The sequence below is a fragment of the Balaenoptera musculus genome, chromosome 16, assembly GCF_009873245.2.
Source record: "Balaenoptera musculus isolate JJ_BM4_2016_0621 chromosome 16, mBalMus1.pri.v3, whole genome shotgun sequence".
NCBI classification, from domain to species: domain Eukaryota; kingdom Metazoa; phylum Chordata; class Mammalia; order Artiodactyla; family Balaenopteridae; genus Balaenoptera; species Balaenoptera musculus.
The window spans coordinates 61,678,822-61,698,593 of record NC_045800.1 but is presented as its reverse complement, the minus strand read 5'-3'; the positions used below and the strand labels follow the sequence as shown (position 1 = coordinate 61,698,593).

Genomic DNA, 19,772 nt, shown 5'->3' with positions numbered 1-19,772 from the left:
CTTAGGGATAAGGCAAAAAGTTAACTGAAATTTAAAAGAGAAGACATAATTTTAAAATCTATTTTGAGGATTGCTTTTTTCCTGACCATTCTTGAATAATTTTGGACATATGACCTTCAAATTTTCACATTTAAATTTTCACAGATGGCGTTCGAGTTGCTGCCTCAACAGGGATAGACCTCCTCCTCCTTGACGACTTTAAACTGGTCATTAATGACTTAACGTATCATGTACGACCACCAAAGAGAGGTAACAAGTAACCTTGATAAGGCCAGAGAAATGTGAGAACAGCTTTTGGAAAGAACTTTTTTTCCCCTGGGTAAATTTGAGAAACAGACAGTATTCAAAGAGCAGTCAAAGTTTTACATATAGGTAGCACTTCGCTAGTACACTGACTAAAACATAGACACCAGAATGCTTTATTATCTGCTCTTGTCACTGTTCACATAAATGAGTGTTCTACATAACTTAAACTCCTTCCTTCCATACAAGCTAAAAGTCATATTATTTTAATAACGTTATTGGGGGAATCTTTCTTAAAAATTATGGAATTCCCTGTCCTCTTAAACATTTGTAACAGGAATTAACCCCTTTTTTTTGATGGCTCAAGGTTAGCAGTTTGAAAGTCAATTATTGTACAATAACAGTCCTTGGGAACTTCGGACAAGAATATGCTTTTAGGCGAAAAAATGGGATATTTGCCTCCGGTGCCAAAAAACTCAGTAATCAAATATTTTCATGAACTACTTTTAAAAACCAAAGTTAATGCAAAAAATCCTTGATAAACAAAATATCAAAAATTTAAATAAAGACAAAGTTAGTTTTACTGATTTTTCTTTTCACCCCACACTCCGATATGGCTTTGCACAGTACTGATGCTATTAAATAGTCTTCTAAAATAACATTTTAAAGTGTGTCTCTTTTGGTCATCTTTCTCTCTTTGCCCTTGATATTCATTGTCACTCACTGCTGTCGTTAATTCCCCTTCAACCACCACCCCCTCCACCAGCTTCCTAGGACATTTGTTATTTTCCATTCTGCTTTTGAGAATTGTTTCTAATGTAGAAAAAGTTCTAAGTAAAAACCTAAGTATTGAATGCCTCCAAAATCTGGTCCACATCTACCTTTAAAGTTTTTCTCTTTTCCTCTTAAAAGATGCCTACTTTTCCTCCACCCTCTAGTTCCTTTGCTCTTTCCTTTGCCATCTCAGTGTTTTCTCACCTTTCCTCTAAGATGCCTTTTTCTTTTCTTCCTTACCTCCTATTTCCTCAGGTCAAAATCATCAATGTCAGCTCTTCCATGAAGCCTTTCATGATCCCATTCTTTCTTTTTCTTACTCCCAGCCAACCAGAAGTGATTATTCTCTTCTCTGAATTCTTCATTCCTTTTCTTTTCAAATGATCAGAGGGAAGGCACTGTGATTTTTGTATACCCCATTGACTTAGGTAGTCATCCTATATTGAGCGAGTTAAATGAGTTAAAGAATCCTTTAAATAGTAAGACATTACTGAATCAGATTTTATTAAGTTGGAATAATTGAACATGTAGACCAAGGATTGTTAGCTATATATTAGCTATACTAATATGTTTTTCTTCTTTATTCCCTGATTCTTGGACTAGACGTTTTGTTTAAAATAACAGAAGTACAGGCCTTATTTTACTCAGTTTTTTTTTGTTGTTGTTGTTCTTTAAATTTGCTCTTTATTTTTTTCTGGCTTTATTGACATATAATTGACATATAACACTGTGTAGTTTAAAGTATACAGTGTGATGATTTGATACACTTATATGTTGAGAAATGATTACCACAACAGGATTAGTTAATACCTCCATCATCTCACATAATTACCATTTCTTTTTGATGAGAACACTTGAGATCTACTTTCTTAGCCACTTTCAAGTATACATTACAGTTTTGTTAACTATAGTCACCATGTTGTACATTAGATCCCCAGAACTTATTCATCTTATAATTGGAAAATTGGTACCCTTTGACCAACATAGAACTACTGTATGATCCAGCAATTCCACTTTGGTGTATATATCCAAAGGAAATGAAATCAGAATCTCAAAGAGATATCTACACTCCCGTGTTCATTGCAGCATTATTCACAATAGCCAAGCTATGGAAACAACCTAAGTGTCCATCTACAGATGAATGGATAAAGAAGATGTGGCGTGTGTGTGTGTGTGTGTGTGTGTGTGTGTATCTAAAATATTATTCGGCCATGAGAGAGAAGGAAACCCTGCCATTTGCAACAACATGGATAGACCTTAAGGGCATTATATTCAATTTTTGTGTGTGTATGTGAATTTCCTAGAGAGTTCATTCTATTTTGATTTTCTACTGCATTAGTAAAATATTAAAAGTTGACTAATATATTCTTATATAAAGTATAACAATCCGGAAAGTAAAGATTTATGTTGTCAAAAACTAGAGGTATTTTAATGAATGAATAATTCCAACCATCTTGTCTAATACTGTGTTTTTAAAAGAAATGAAAGTTTTAATTTTTTAAATAGGGCTATTCTCAAGTTGAATAGGGAAAGTAAAGGTAGAAACTGAAAAGGGGAGAAATTATATTTGATTGTCTGGTAATCAGTTTGGCTGCCTTACAACTCTTTGTTTTATCTGTATCTCAGAACTGTGGGATATCTATCCACCTTCCCTAGAAGTCAATTAGAATGTGAAGTTTGCAAGGGTCAGAAGTCTATAATTCATGGGATAATTGTAATTTGAAGTATGAAATTTCATAAGCTTAATATTAGCATTAGTATAAAACTTTAAAAGACCATTTTACTATTTAAATTTAGACATCAAATCTCTCTCAGCTCTGTTATTATTAGTCAATGAGTGATTATGTCATTATATACTTTTTTCACAGAAGCTTAAATAATACTGTTTTAAGTTCGTAAACACTTTTCCCTCAATTTTTAAAACAGTAAAAAAAATCTTTTTTTCTTTTGAAATAAACGTAAGATAGGTTTTCATTTTGTTTCCATCATATTATCTTCCTCCCAGTCACCACTGTTTGTCAGCTGCAGTGAGTGAGAGAACAGTTGAATTTCTGTATTTGAGGAGGGATGCCAATCATGCAGATGGGTAAACATATTCCTCTTCCCCACACTGTCACTGTTTTTAGTGAAAAAGCTAAATGGAGAAAAGAAGTTGAAGGCACTAGGTTTTGGGTGTTAGATAATGAGAAGAACACTAGGATTTTATATATACATGGAGCAGATGGAACAAATATACTTTATCTAATAAAAGTTAAAATAGTCAATGATGGAAAACTTTTCCAGAATAGTTTTTTAAGTTTTGACACAGTTTTTTTCTACTCATTCCTTACTCCCCTTTAATTTTCGCTTTTCTCTCCTATTTTTCTTTTCCCTGTACATGGATAGCACTTTAGAGCTAAAAATGCTCTATGAATGTTGTGCACCAGTAAACCTTAACTTCACATACTTCAGCAGGCACTGAGGATAGAGGGCTTATTCATATAGGATCTAATATAGCCATGTTTGATGTTTATGTGGGATAGGCAGTCATAGGTATTACGAATACCTAAGTACTGACAACCCTTGTACCTAATGCCAAAATTGGAGGGAAGAGGCAGGAAAAAACTGAAATGGAACAAGGGGGCAGGTCATAGCAGCAAGGCTAGCTGCAAGTTCCATTGCATTCTTTTGGTTACCAAAGCTGTATATGGCTGGATTCCCCTGTGAGCACTGGTCGTTGAAAGTTTTTGTGCTAAGGAGACTCATCTTGATTGGCAACACTAAGCCCTTTCCCCCATTTATCCATCCAGAGGATATTGGAGACCTTGCTTCTCTCCTAATAATGTAAGTAATTGAGAGAAAGTGTTGAACAGGCAAACCAAATACCAACTATAATGAATACCTTATCAGAGACTCAGATAGCCAGAATCCTCCCAAACCATTATAGTAGCTGAAAAGACTTTTTAATCCCCATTATTTTTGCACATCTCCCTGTCTTTGTGTACCTTAATTATCCTGGCACTGATGGCATGTGCAGAAACATTAATAAACATCTTAATTGCATTTTTAGTGAAGCATACACGGATCATCCAGAAGTGTTTTTGTTAAGCCATTAGCAGATTTACCTTCTCTCTTCCTATAATTTCATCTCCAAATAGGTGGGCACATTTTTCAGGGTCAAGGGTTTGAGGTTGTTTTCCTCCACCATGACAATACCTTGGAAGCATATTCTTCCTGTCAAGAAAATCTAACAAAATAAAGCTAAGTCTCTTGAGTTTGCCAGGGCTTTACTGATCAGAAAGATAACAACTCTGTGTTCAGCCAGGTCTAGAATTGGACATCTGTGAGATTAATCTCCTATGAATTATCATTTTTTAGTCTTTTCATTGCTGTTTGAAGGTATGTTGTAGCACATTAAATTTTATTTGCTTTGAATGATAATGCATTCACAATGTTCAACTCCCAAAGTCAAAGAGTATATGGGAAAAGATTTTCTCATCCCTGTTTCACAGCCACCCTTTTCTCCTCTTACCAGCAAGCATTGTTCTTAGCTTCTTGTTTCCTATCAGAGAGTCAGTGCATTCATAAGCAAATGCGAATGCATAATGTTTTTTCCCTTTTTACGCAAATAATAGCATATCATACATATACTGTTCATGTCGGTCAGGGTTCAATTGGGGAAGCAGAAGCATGTGAATAAAGTGGAATAAAAGATTTTTTATAGGAATGAGACTTTGTACAGTTGTAGATGAAGGTAAAGAAGTAAGAGTCTGTAAAGGGGAGCTTGGAAGATCAGAGAAAAGTTACTAATTTTGAAGTGATGGCACATGTGGACAAATCAAAGCTTGCCAGGGAACCTGGAAATTCAGGTGCGTCCAACTAGTAGGATAAGAAGAATTAGCAAAGGAGGGCTGGTAGAGAGATCCCTAGGACAGTGTTATCAAATGGAACTTTCTGTGATGATGAAAATGTTCCATTTCTGCACTGTCCAATATGGTAGCCATCAGTCACATGTGCCTACTGAGCACTTGAAATGTGGCTAGTATGGCTGAGAAACTGAATTTTAAATTTTATTTCATTTTAATTAATTTAAATTTAAATAGCCACACACAGCAAGCAGTTACTGTTTTGGACAGCACAGCTCTAGAAAGCTGCATCTGGCTGTGGGCGTGGATTTGCTGTTAATCATCAGAGGTGGCAGTTGAGAAAAAAGAGGTGGATGCAGAGCCAAGGAGAGCAGGCACACACCGGCATCTCCAGGCACCTCTGCATCTGTCTCTCACTACTAACGACAACCTTCAGAGCCTGATGGCTTCTGCCTTCTAAAACCTCACTTGAATCTCTCTTTTGGCTAACTCTAATTCAGAACCATCCAGGGAATTTGGGGGAATTTGGGATATATGGGCAAACATAATTCTAGTTTAACTAGATGTCAAGGTATAAAACCACTTTTCTTACCTAACAGTGTATTCTGAAGATCTTAAAATACCAGAACATAAAGAATTCCTTATTCTTTTTCACAGCTGCTATGTGTTACATTGTATGAATGTATATTATCATTCACTTAGCTGCTGATTTTATAATTTATCATAGTGAAAAAAATCAAAAGAGAAATATTTTTGCAAACTTGGAGTGAAAAATACGTTTCTACCTATAACATAAAACACAGAAGAAGCCATGAAAGAAAAGACTGATATAAAAAATAAATTTTCTACACAGCAGAACCCGTAATATGAATATTAATTTTAAAATAATAAGTCTCCAATGAATGACATTCTAATAGAAACTCTTTTATAAAACAAATACCAAGCCTGATTTCAGATTTATAGATTTCAGGTTATGATTGTCTATACATATTTGATCATTAACATGTGTGTGCTTCGTTAGGAAAAGGAAGAGGAGAAGGGTCTGTTTAGTTTGCTTGCTTGCTTCCTTCTTTCCTCCCTTCCTTCTTTCCTCCCTTCCTCCCTCCTTTTCTTCCTCCTTGGATTTCTAAGCAAATACAGTGTAACTATGGTATTGAAAGTGGAAATGGAAAAAGAAAGGACATGGAATAGAAAAGTCATTGGACTACCAGTCAGAAGACCTTTTCCCACTCCCTGCTAGCCGTGCAGCTTTGTGAATATCATTATTAGACCTCATTAAGGAGAGAAACCATCTCATATTTGATTTTTTTCCCCTCTATAGTGAATAGATCAGTACCTAATACAAAAATGTTTGTTAATCTTATCTCTCTAGGACTCAAAATTCCTCATTTATAAATTGTGGATTATATGCTGCCATGAGGATAAATATGGGATAATATATGTGAGAGGATTTTGTTTACCATAGGTAATTTATACCTACCTAAAAAATTATCTTTTTGAAAGAGGACTGAGGACTTCCCTGGTGGTGCAGTGGTCAAGAATCTGCCTGCCAATGCAGGGGACACGGGTTTGAGCCCTGGTCCGGGAAGATCCCACATGCTGCGGAGCAACTAAGCCCATGCATCACAACTACTGAGCCTGCGCTCTAGAGCCCATGAGCCACAGCTACTGAGCCTCCGTGCTGCAACTACTGAAGCCCGCAAGCCTAGAGCCTGTGCTCCACAACAGGAGAAGCCACCGCAGTGAGAAGCCTGCGCACCGCAACGAAGAGTAGCCCCCGCTTGCTGCAACCAGGGAAAGCCTGCGTGCAGCAACGAAGACCCAACGCAGCAAAAAATAAAATAAATAATAAAAAAACAGAAAGAGGACTGAGCTTGCAGGAGAAATATTAATATTGATATAGTAAAAGCCTCATAACTCAGTTCCAGGCCTGGGGGTCAGGAGGCATGGACTCTACCACTTCACTATGACATTCTAGAGTGCAGTTTTCTCTTTTTGTAACTTTGGAAAGTGTAGAACCATATGTGAATGTGAGCTGCAACTTTAGTGCAAAGCAGACTCTGTTGACGTAGATGACTTCTAGAACTCAAAGTGTTCTTTTATCTGTTCCCATTAATGCAGCACACATTCATTGAAGCATGCAAGATACTATGCTAGGTGCTATATCCCATTTTACTATATCAGCTCTTCTCTAATCCAATTTGCTACCTTTATTTGAATTTTTTTATTGATTGAATTTCTGTGATAACTGTACTAAAAGACATCCTTGAAGAATATTTGAAATACACACATGACTAATTCTGACTGTGGGTTATTTTGATTTAGAAAAAGGCTGACCTTCTGCTGTAGCTAACAAAATGTCACATTTAAGGCTAATAAGATTCTAAAACAAAAGCTTTACTTCTGGTGCTTTTTAAAAAGTTATTTGACAGCTGAGATCAGCTGACTTTTTATTAAATTTTCAAAACAATTTTTAGATTTCTGGAAGCACATACTACTCACAGAAGAGGATATTGAATCAAAGAATTATTTAATCTTTTACCTTTTCAGTTATTCTCATAACTTCATGCCCTTTCAAGCTTGATATTGAGACCCATACAGCTATTCTGTCTTTGCCCAACGGGAATAAATAAAAATTGATATGCTAGGGGGAAGGTATATAGGGACTAAGATTATTAGGATAATGATAGTTTTATTTATACCCTTGTATTTGCAAATTTGAACTACTGTATATTTTTTCCTTAAGTGTTAGTTACTAAAGGGAAAAAATGACCAATTAAAATGGCAAGACCACAGATAAATTATAGATCAGAATTTTAATAAGCATGATAATCAGATTAATTCTAAACCTCTCTACTAGTTTTTGACATATCACTTTAAATTTTTTGTCTTTATCTAATGAAGATTATTATTACTTGTAGCCTCATTTGTAGCACTTATACTTCCAAGAATATAATGGTGGATGTTGGCTTCAAAATTTTCAAGTTGCCCAAATATGAGCTTACTTTCTAGGATTTATAGACTCTTGCTTTTTAAAAAGGAACTATCCCTTTCCTTCAGTTTAACATTGAAGGTGGGACCCCTATAGGGGATGAATCTGCCTTGTTCTTATCATTAATAGCTCTAGGAATAGCAACTCTTCATTTAAGGCATACATTTTTTTAAAAATGTAATATTTTTCTTTCAGACCTCTTAAGCTATGAAAACGCAGCAACACTGAATGATGTAAAGACACTGGTCCAGCAGTTATACACTACTTTGTGCATCGAGCAGCACCAGTTAAACAAGGAAAGGGAGCTTATCGAAAGATTAGAAGATCTCAAAGAACAACTGGCGCCCCTGGAAAAGGTGCAGATTCAAACTTCACACTTTTCTTTTCACCAGTATTTTTTCCAGAGCGTATATGTTTGCTTTTTTTCCCTCCGAGTTTTGTGTGATTGCATTGTGTCAATCAAACTAGTCCACTAGTTTTGGGAATGGAATCATACAAAGCTTCTGATTAAAGCTAAGAAAGGACTTAAAAAGGAATAGTTTGGAGCCTTGATAATGGACATAGAGCTTTGAGATCTAAATATACTGCCCTTAACCAGACTTACTACTTTTACAACAAAGATTGGAATAATTGCTGATCAAGAAGGGTTCTAAGTGAGGTGGATAATCATTTTAGCCAACTTAGGAATTAATATTATATGGAATATTATGCAACTGTTAAAAACAATCGTGTAGATCTAATATTCTATAGAAAACACTTCATGGTATTTTATGAAAAGTAAATTACAAAACAATGTGTATATTAGCGCATACTATGATCCAGTTTTTAAGTGTATTATGCATATAGCCATACACACAACACACACACACACACACTGACACACACACACACACACACATATATACAAAGAAAAAAATTAGAAGGAACATATTCCCAAATGCTAATAGAATAGTAGGATTATGAATGATTTTTCTTCTTTACACTTTCCTAAGTGTTTTACAATGAACATGTGTCACCCTTTTTTTTTAAATAAAAATACAAGTATTTCCATTTTAAGAAACCAGACTATATTAGAGATTAAGGAAGGGAACAAATACTCTTAATACTGTGCTTTTTCTGATTTCTTTAAAAGTAAGGAACACATATCTCAAGGTTGTTTTCATTAAATTTAAGACCATTAGAAATGTTGGATAAATTAAATTTGAGGAACTGTTGTGAAGGGGGATGAAATTTAAATCTGGTATTTTCAAAATGTAAAGCATTTTTTAATGTACCAACTATAGCAAAATAATTGTCATCCCTTATTGAATATTTACTATGTGCTAGGAATTGTCCTAAGTATTTTACTTGTATTCTCTTATTTAATCCTCAGAACAACTCATTAATGAAGTTATGGTAATGAGCAGATCAGGGCCTGAACTCAGCCGTTCTGAATCCAGAGTCCATGCTCTGACCCACTGTGCTGTTTTGCCCCTAGTAGACCTTTTGAGTAAAAAACTAATGATAGATTAAATCTTGTACGCTGCAGTGAGAGAACATTGGCATGTTTTTATTTCTCTCTTTCAAAGAAAGCAATCTTGTGGTTGGATAAAGACCCGCTGAAACTTGCTTATTCACTCCCATAATTTCACCATATTTTCAGCTACTTCTAGGATGAAACATGAAACACAAGTGTATCAACAATGTTATTCCTATAAAATAGTACTCAGTAAAAACTACAGATATTATTTAGGAAGACAAACTATATTTCCTAGAATTGAGACTAACTTATATCTTGATTACGAGCCGTTTCTTTAGTGAACATTGAACAGTTTAAATAAGAGTTTAAGATTGGTTCTATGTCAAAATGCTTTACAGTTGACCAGTCATGTGTGCCCTGTAGGTACGAATTGAGATTAGCAGAAAAGCTGAGAAGAGGACCACTTTGGTGCTATGGGGTGGACTTGCCTACATGGCCACACAGTTTGGCATTTTGGCCCGGCTTACCTGGTGGGAATATTCCTGGGACATCATGGAGCCAGTTACCTACTTCATCACTTATGGAAGTGCCATGGCAATGTATGCATATTTTGTAATGACACGCCAGGTAAGAATTCCTCTTCAAGTAACTTTCCATGAGATAGTACAATGTTGGTTGTCAAAGTAGTTCTCTTTTCTCTCATATTCTTTCTAAGGCCAGTTCCCTTGAAGTAATCATTTATCCTTTATACATAATCACTCACACAAACACACCTATGTGCACATGCACGTGCATGACAATTATGTATCAGGCACTAGTCTAAGTGCTAGAGATAGAGAGATAGATATGACATGGCTTTGGCCCTCATGGAGCAAACAGACTTTTAAGAGAGCCATATAAACCATTAAATTCATAAAATTATTATAGTAAGCTATAGAATAAGAAGGCAAAGGAGAAGAGTGGTCAGCTGTAGGATAACTTGCTCAGTTGGCTTGGCTTTTTATGTACTGTGTGATTAATTTAGCAGTCAGATGGTGTAGTCCCAAGCTTTTGGTCTTTATTGAATGTTTGGAATGGAGAATTGGTGATAACTAATCAAATAGTTAAACTAAACTCTGGGCTACTTCTAAATATATTAGGAGTATAGGTGTTTGTTGTTGTTTTTACTTCATGGAAGACAGGTGAAAATTAGATATCTAATCACTATTCTATTCTTTATCAAACCAAGGCTCATATTTAAATATCAGTGTCTAGAACTAATTTTTATTGTTAGTGCTGTATTTTTAGTAGCTTGGAAATCCATAATGGTCACTTTAGGAAGTATGAAGGATTTATTATTACTTATTTATTATTGCTATATGTGATACAACCACAGATCCAGGCTCCCTTGAATAAAAAGTATTTGAAATAGCTGAGAGATATGAGAAACCTTTTCTATTTTCTTAGGTATCAGAAGAAAGCTGAGAGTTGCTTCTCTTATATTTTTATATGGCCACTGTTGAACATAGGCATTTTGTTTCTGTTGTCATTAGACCAATGGTCATAGGCCTATTTTTGTGTGGGAAAATGAAAGCCCAAGGGTGTTATTTAACCTTTCTGGGCCTCCCAAATATGTCTAGTGGAGAAGAGACAGTAAACTGTTCGTGTCCTGCTATTGTTTGCCCAGTGTCTCTAGCACCTAATCCCATGTCTGGCTCATGTTTGTCACTCTACCTGAACAGAGCTGACAGCCAAATCAATCTCATCTAACCACACCTCTGGACATGGCTTGCATATGTGTATGTGTCTGTCTATGTTTCTTTCCCTCTTCCTCTGCCCTGTCACTGTCCTTCATATACCCCTTTAATGGATTCTTTTTATCGACTGAAATCCAGACTCCTTAGCCCAATATTCATAACTGGTTGCTGTCCTTTCCAAATGTCTCTCAGCTCCTCTGTGTATGTACTAGGTATTTTAAACACATCAAATTACAGTTGACCCTTGAACAACAGGGGTTAGGGGCGTCAACCCTCTGTGAAGTAAAAAAATCCATGTATAACTTAAAGTCAGCCCTCCATATCATGGTTCCTCTGTATCCATAGTTTTTCCATATCCATGATTCCACATCTGGGGATTCACCCAACTGCAGATCGTGTAGTGCTGTAGTATTTACTATTGAAAAAAATCCGCATATAAGTGGACCTGTGCAGTTCAAACCCATGTTGTTCAAGGGTCAACTGTGTAGTCTGTATTTCCCCCAAAATGCCCTGAGTTTTTCACCACTTCCTTCCTTACTTCATACCATTCTATTAACTGGGAAGGTTTTCCCTGTAGATCGCTACCTGTCATATTTCAAGGTTTACTTAAATGCTTATTTTTCATGAACCTTTGACTACTTCCCTGCAGCCGACTTTGATCTGTCCCTCTTCTGAATTCCTATAGCGCATTGTGCCTCTCATTTCACTTATCCTATGCCATCTTGTATTATAATTATTCATGTTCAATGTCTTTTCCCCTCTACTAGACTATGATATCTTTTGAGGCAAGGCGTTCAGGTGTTTTTTTCAATTTTTATTTCCTTACCATGCCTAATACAGTGCCTATCTGTCCTACTATTTAAATGCTGTCCTACTTCTGTGATTCCTAAATGTTTTTGCTGCCCCCAAGTGACAAGTTGTAAAATAGCAGTAGTAAACAATTTAGTCTTTTGTGACTAGGAAAACATTGACCAAATAAAATGTAAATAGAGTTTCTCATGTTAAATATTCTTCCCCATATCAGTATCCATAATTAACACCCATGAAACAACATGCCTGTTCAACAGCATTTAAACTGTTCAATGAGCATTTATTAGCAACCTAAATATATTCCAAAAGTATATTAAGTTCCAAAGAATTTTCAAAAGATAAGTTCCTTGACATCGTAAAATCAAGTGAAATATTGACTTTTACTGACTAATATTTCAGTGAGACCTGAGTACCATTTTCTATCATGTGAAAAAGGAGCCTGACAATAAGAATTGCCATTCAGCAAAGTTACTTCAGCAGGCATGTGAACCACCATTCAGCCCCCTAGCCCAGGCGTTTTCTACAAAGGGGAGGTCACTCTCAAGGGGGTGAAAATTGGTTCTGGGGGAGTAAAACATCTTAGATACTACAACAGATAAACAGATACACAGTATATTTGTGGTGTTAAAACTTCTTTGAGGGACTTCCCTGGTGGTCCAGTGGGTAAGACTACACGCTCCCAATGCAGGGGGCCCGTGTTCGATCCCTAGTGGGAGAACTAGATCCTACATGCACGCTGCAACTAAAAAGCCCGCATGCCACAACAAAGATCCCACGTGCTGCAGCTAAGACCTGGCACAGCCAAAATAAATAAATAAATATTTAAATGTTTTTTTAAAAAAAACTTCTTTGGGGAGGAGGGGCAATTAAGGAAAATATATCTAAAAAGGCAACTTAAGGGAACAATGATGAATAAAGGTTAAGAAACACTGACCTAGCCTTTATTACCCTTTGTCATCTCAATTCCAACATCCAGCATTTATATTCTACTCCAGCAAACTACTTCAGTGGCCATTCAGGACCTACTTAGAATAAAAATTAGCATGCCTAATAATTTAGTATGCCTAAACCTTTAGGCTCCTGACATCTCTCTTAACTTTTTTCTGTCACCTTCCTCGTGTGTTGCTTCCTTTTCTGTCCAAATTAGACCATATTGTCATTCTGTTCAATCTCTGCTCCATTGTCTTTCCACCATATATACTCTATAAACTCCTAATCTTGGATAAATTTAGCTATTTATCCTATATCCAGGCTACTGAACATTGCTAGAGAAAAATCATGTAATAGTGTGGATTGGACCACTGCTTGTGTTTCTAATTAGATTTTCTTCCACCATAACCCTCTCATTAGTTATTCTAAGACTTCACATCAAGCTCCTCATCCCACCTTTAACTTTGCCTCCTACCTCTCCTGGAAAATTGAGCTTAACAGATACAAGCTTGCAAATTCCTAAACCCTGTGAGTTTAATAGTATCCATACCTACTTTCACACTATTTCCTTAAATTCAAATAAGAGGTGGCATTTTCCTGCTCAGGGCTAGCTCTTCCACCTGTTCTTAATCCCATTACCCCCTTCCAGAATCTTATGCCAGTATATTTTTTGTGTTCCGTATGTTATCAAACTCTCCCTCTCTGACTCCCTTTCCTTCATAACCAAGCTCTATGTGTATCTCTTCTCACTTATTATCAAATTACCAAATTTCTAGAAGAGAGTCTAGCATGTAGTTGCTTAGTAAATGCTTGTTGCCCAAAAGAGGAAGCATAGAATAGATCTGAATAAATTGAGTTAGTGTGTACATTTACATCCTCAGCAAAGATAGGTAAGTGGCCTAGTAATAGCAACTTAGATGAAACCTAGAGGGCATTCCCTCAAGTTTTTAATCCAACAGTTATCCCTTAGGTCAATATTACTTGATTCAGACCATGCTTCTATCCATTTTTAAAAAGCTTCCACAGTCCCTTCAACCGCTATTCGTTCATTATCTGTCATCATCAGTAATTAAATATTTACTTCTGTTTCTAGTTATGGCATCCTAGGTAATCAGAACAATGCTCCCTTGGAAGCATTGAGATAGAGATAGAGATTCAAGATTCAAGATTCAATATCTCTATTCAAGCCACAGAGATTCATGTCCAGGGATTGCTAAAGTAGGTTGAAACATTTTTGCTTTGGTGTGGAATTTTAAAGGCCACTACTGTAGAACAGAAGAACCTGTTGTAGGCTCTCTCAGAGACTGTAGCTCATCTTTCGATCATCCCAATCTTGTAAATTGGATTGAGGTAGTCCTAGAATGCTGGTGATCCCAGAGTGCTGATATCACTGGTTCCAGGCCAAAGAAAACATTAATCATCCCTGGGAGGAGATAACATTATCCTAATAATAATAATAATAATATTATCCTAAGCCTTACATTATTACTACAAATAATTTTGCAAATACAAAGTTAGGCATACAATAAAAAATAAGCAGATACACAGGAAAACACCTACAGAAACAATAGACATTTGAAACAAACACAGATAGGAGATCTAGTTACTGGATTTATCAGACATAGCCTTTAAAATAATTATACTTACTAGATTCAGGGAGATAAAAGGTAAGGTTGAGAATATTGGCAGATAACTTGATTTTTTAAAAAACAAATGAAAATTCTAGAAATAAAATTTAATGGATGGATTTAACTGCAGATTAGACATAAGAGAGATAGAGTGACCTGGAAATAAATCAGAAGAAACCATTCAAAATAAAGTATGGAAAGACAAAAAGAAGTAAAATATAGGAGAGGGTGAGAGATACAGAGGATAGAGTGAAAAGGCCTAATATATTTTTAATTTTATTAGCATCTCAGAAGGAGAGGAGGGAGAGAATGGGAAGAAACAATATTTGCAGAGACGGTGGCTGAGAATTTTCCAAAATGATGAAAGACATTAATTTATAGATTTAAGAATTCCATCAAATACAACCAATATAAAGGAAAAGAAATCCACATCTAGACACATCAGTAGTAAAACTGCAAAAGACAAAGACAAAGAAGAAATCTTAAAAGTAGCCAAAGAAGAAAAAGAAAGGCTTGCCTTCAAAAGAGTCACTGTTAGATAGCTGACTTCTCAACAGCAGAAATGAAAGCCAGAGGTAATGGAATGGTACCTCCAATGTGTTGAAAGGAAATAACTGTCAACTTAGAATTCTATACTCAGCAAAAATATCCTTCCAAAATAAAGGTGAAATAAAGATGCTTCCAGACAAACGAATAGAGAACTTGTCACCAGTAGATCTGTACAAAAGGAGATACTAGAGAGTGTTCTTTGTGCAGAAAGAAGATTATCACAAGTGGAAAGTAAAAAAAAAAAGCAGGAAGGAATGAAGAGCAATGAAAATGGTAAATCTGTGAGCGAATCTAAATGAATATTAAATGTATAAAATAATTATAATAAACTCTTATAGAATTTAAAATACAGAAAAAACTAAAACATACGACAGTAGCATATACGTCTGGAGGGGGCAAGTGAACTTGAAATGTTCTAATGTTCCTTCATTGTCTGGGAAGAGGGTAAAAGTACCACTTGTATTCAACTTTGAATGAGAAGTCCTAGCCAGTACAGAAGGCAAGAAAAAGATACAGAGGATGAAAATATTGGAAAGAAAAACAATTGGCATGATCCATAGATTTTGTACATCGAAAAATTTAAAGAACGTATATAGATAATTGGTTAGAATTCATAAGTGAGTTTTATAAGGTTACTAGATACAAGGTCAATATATATAAATGAATTGCATATCTATATGCCAGCCACAAATAGTTAGAAAATGAAACTTTAAGAGATGAAACTCAAAATGACTTTTAAAAATAAATCATGCAAGAGATAGCTTCAAGAAGGCGGAGGAGTAAGACGTAGAGATCACCTTCCTCCCCACAAATACATCAAAAATACATCTACATGAGAAACAGCTCCTACAGAACACCTTCTGAATGCTGGCAGAAGACCTCAGACCTCCCAAAAGGCAAAAAACTCCCCACGTACATGGGTAGGGCAAAAGAGAAAAGAAAAAACAGAGACAAAAGAGTAGGGATGGGGCCTGCACCTCTGGGAGGGAGCTGTGAAGGAGGAAAAGTTTCCACACACGGGGAAGCCCCTTCACTGGCGGAGACGGCGGGTGAGCAGGGGGGAAAGCTTCGGAGCCACAGAGGAGAGCGCAGCAACAGGGGTGCACAGGGCAAAGCGGAGAGATTCCCACACAGAGGATCACTGATGACCAGCACTCACCAGCCTGAGAGGCTTTGCTCACCCACCTGAGTGGATGGGGTCTGGGAGCTGAGGTTCAGGCTTTGGAGGTCAGATCCCAGGGAGAGGACTGGGGTTGGCTGCGTGAACACAGCCTGAAGGGGGCTAGTGCGCCACAGCTAGCTGGAGGGAGTCCGGGAAAAAGTCTGGCACTTCCCAAGAGGCAAGAGACCATTGTTTTGGGGTGCGCGAGGAGAGGGGATTCAGAGCACCGCCTAAACAAGCTCCAGGGACGGGTGCGAGTCGTGGCTATCAGTGCGGACCCCAGAGATGGGCATGAAACGCTAAGGCTGCTGCTGCAGCCACCAAGAAGCCTGTGTGCAAGCACAGGTCACTATCCACACCTCCCCTCCCGGGAGCCTGTGCAGCCCGCCACTGCCAGCCCGCCACTGCCAGGGTCCCGTGATCCAGGGACAACTTCCCAAGGAGAACACACGTTGTGCCTCAGGCTGTTGCAATGTCATGCTGGCCTCTGCCACCGCAGGCTCGCCCCGCGTTCAGTACCCCTCCCTCCCCCGGCCTGAGTGAGCCAGAACCCCCTAATCAGCTGCTACTTTAACCCCATCCTATCTGGGTGGGGAACAGACGCCCTCAGGTGACCTACACGGAGGTGGGGCCAAATCCAAAGTGGAACCCCAGGAGCTGTGCGAACAAAGAAGAGAAGGGAAATCTCTCCATGCAGCCTCAGGAGCAGAGGATTAAATCTCCACAATCAACTTGATGTACCCTGAATCTGTGGAATACTTGAATAGACAACAAATCATCCCAAAATTGAGGCAGTGGACTTTGGGAGCAACTGTAGACTTGGAGTTTGCTATCTGCATCTAATTTGTTTCTGGTTTTATGTTTATCTTAGTTTAGTATTTAGAGCTTATTATCATTGGTAGATTTGTTTATTGATTTGCTTGCTCTCTTCCTTTTTTTTTTTTTAAATATATATATTTTTTTCCTTTTTCTCCTTTTGTGAGTGTGTGTGTGTGTATGCTTCTTTGTGTGATTTTGTCTGTATAGCTTTGCTTTTACCATTTGTCCTAGGGTTCTGTCTGTCCATTTTTTTGTGGGTTTTTTTTTTGTTTTCTTTTTTAGTATAGTTTTTAGTGCTTGTTTTCATTGGTGGATTTGTTTTTAGGTTTGGTTGCTCTCTTCTTTCTCTCTTTCTTTTTTTTAATTGCTTTTTTATTTTTAATAATATATTTTTTATTTTAATAACTTCTTAATTTAATTTTAATTTAATTTAATTTAATTTTTATTTTAGTTTAGTTTAGTTTTCTTTCTTTCTTTCTTTCTTTTTCTCCCTTTTCCTCTGAGCCGTGTGGCTGACAGGGTCTTAGTGCTCCGGCCGGGTGTCAGGCCTGAGCCTCTGAGGTGGGAGAGCCGAGTTCAGGACATTGGTCCACCAGAGACGTCCCGGCCCCACATAATATCAAATGGCGAAAGCTCTCTCAGAGATCTCCATTTCAACACGAAGACCCAGCTCCACACAACGACCAGCAAGCTACAGTGCTGGGCACCCTATGCCAAACAACTAGCAAGACAGGAACACAACCCCACCCACTAGCAGAGAGGCTGCCTAAAATCATAATAAGTTCACAGACACCCCAAAACACATCACCAGACATGGTCCTGCCCACCAGAAAGACAAGATCCAGCCTCACCCACCAGAACACAGGCACCAGTCCCCTCCACCAGGAAGCCTACACAGCCCACTGAACCAGTCTTAGCCACTGGGGGCAGACACCAAAAACAACGGGAACTATGAACCTGCAGCCTGCAAAAAGGAGACCCCCAAACACGTAAGTTAAGCAAAATGAGAACACAGAGAAATACACAGCAGATGAAGGAGCAAGGTAAAAACCCACCAGACCAAACAAATGAAGAGGATATAGGCAGTCTACCTGAAAAAGAATTCAGAGTAATGATAGTAAAGATGATCCAAAATCTTGGAAATAGAATGGAGAAAATACAAGAAACGTTTAACAAGGACCTAGAAGAACTAAAGAGCAAACAATGATGAACAACACAATAAATGAAATTAAAAATTCTCTAGAAGGAATCAATAGCAGAATAACTGAGGCAGAATAACAGATAAGTGATCTGGAAGATAAAATAGTGGAAATAACTACCACAGAGCAGAATACAGAAAAAAGAATGAAAAAAATTGAGGACAGTCTCAGAGACATCTGAGACAACATTAAACACACCAACATTCGAACTATAGGGGTCCCAGAAGAAGAAGAGAAAAAAAAAGGGACTGAGAAAATATTTGAAGAGATTATAGTTGAAAACTTCCCTAATATGGTAAAGGAAATAGGCAATCAAGTCCAGGAAGCGCAGAGAGTCCCATACAGGATAAATCCAAGGAGAAACATGCCAAAACACATATTAATCAAACTATCAAAAATTAAATACAAAGAAAAAATATTAAAAGCAGCAAGGGAAAAACAACAAATAACATACAAGGGAATCCCCATAAGGTAAACAGCTGATCTTTCAGCAGAAACTCTGCAAGCCAGAAGGGAGTGACAGGACATATTTAAAGTGATGAAAGGGAAAAACCTACAACCAAGATTACTCTACCCAGCAAGGATGTCATTCAGATTTGACAGAGAAATTAAAACCTTTACACACAAGCAAAAGCTAAGCGAATTCAGCACCACCAAACCAGATTTACAACAAATGCTAAAGGAACTTCTCTAGGCAGGAAACACAAGAGAAGGAAAAGACCTACAATAACAAACCCAAAACTATTAAGAAAATGGTAATACGAACACACATATCGATAACTACCTTAAATGTAAATGGATTAAATGCTACAACCAAAAGACACAGGCTGGCTGAATGGATACAAAAACAATACCCATATATATGTTGTCTAAAGAGACCCACTTCAGACCTAGGGACACATACAGACTGAAAGTGAGGGGATGGAAAAAGATATTCCATGCAAATGGAAATCAGAAGAAAGCTGAAGTAGCAATTCTCATATCAGACAAAATAGACTAAAATAAAGACTATTACAGGGACAAAGAAGGACACTACATAATGATCAAGGGATCAATCCAAGAAGAAGATATAACAATTGTAAATATTTATGCACCCACCATAGGAGCACCTCAATACATAAGGCGAATGCTAACAGCCATAAAAGGGGAAATCAACAGTAACACAATCATAGTAGGGGACTTTAACACCGCACTTTCACCAATGGACAGATCATCCAAAATGAAAATAAATAAACACAAGCTTTAAATGATACATTAAACAAGATGGACTTATTTGATATTTATAGGACATTCCATCCAAAAACAACAGAATAGGGCTTCCCTGGTGGCGCAGTGGTTGAGAATCTGCCTGCCAATGCAGGGGACACGGGTTCGAGCCCTGGTCTGGGAAGATCCCACATGCCACGGAGCAACTAGGCCCGTGAGCCACAACTACTGAGCCTGCGCGTCTGGAGCCTGTGCTCCGCAACAAGAGAGGCCGCGATAGTGAGAGGCCCGCGCACCGCGATGAAGAGTGGCCCCCGCTTGCCACAAGTAGAGAAAGCCCTCGCACAGGAATGAACCGCCAACACAGCCAAAAATAAATAAATAAATTACAAAAACAACAGAATATACTTTCTTCTCAAG

At 37.4% G+C, this 19,772-nt stretch overlaps 1 protein-coding gene across 1 annotated transcript in view; it reads left to right on the top strand.

Annotated features, from left to right (window-relative positions):
• Positions 1–19,772, top strand: part of MCU (mitochondrial calcium uniporter) — a 222,609-nt gene that overhangs the window by 192,448 nt on the left and 10,389 nt on the right. Inside the window, exons 4-6 of the mRNA XM_036829096.1 lie at positions 145–249; positions 8,050–8,210; positions 9,737–9,940. Of these exons, the coding sequence (XP_036684991.1) occupies positions 145–249; positions 8,050–8,210; positions 9,737–9,940 (470 nt within the window). The remainder of the gene's footprint in view (positions 1–144; positions 250–8,049; positions 8,211–9,736; positions 9,941–19,772) is intronic.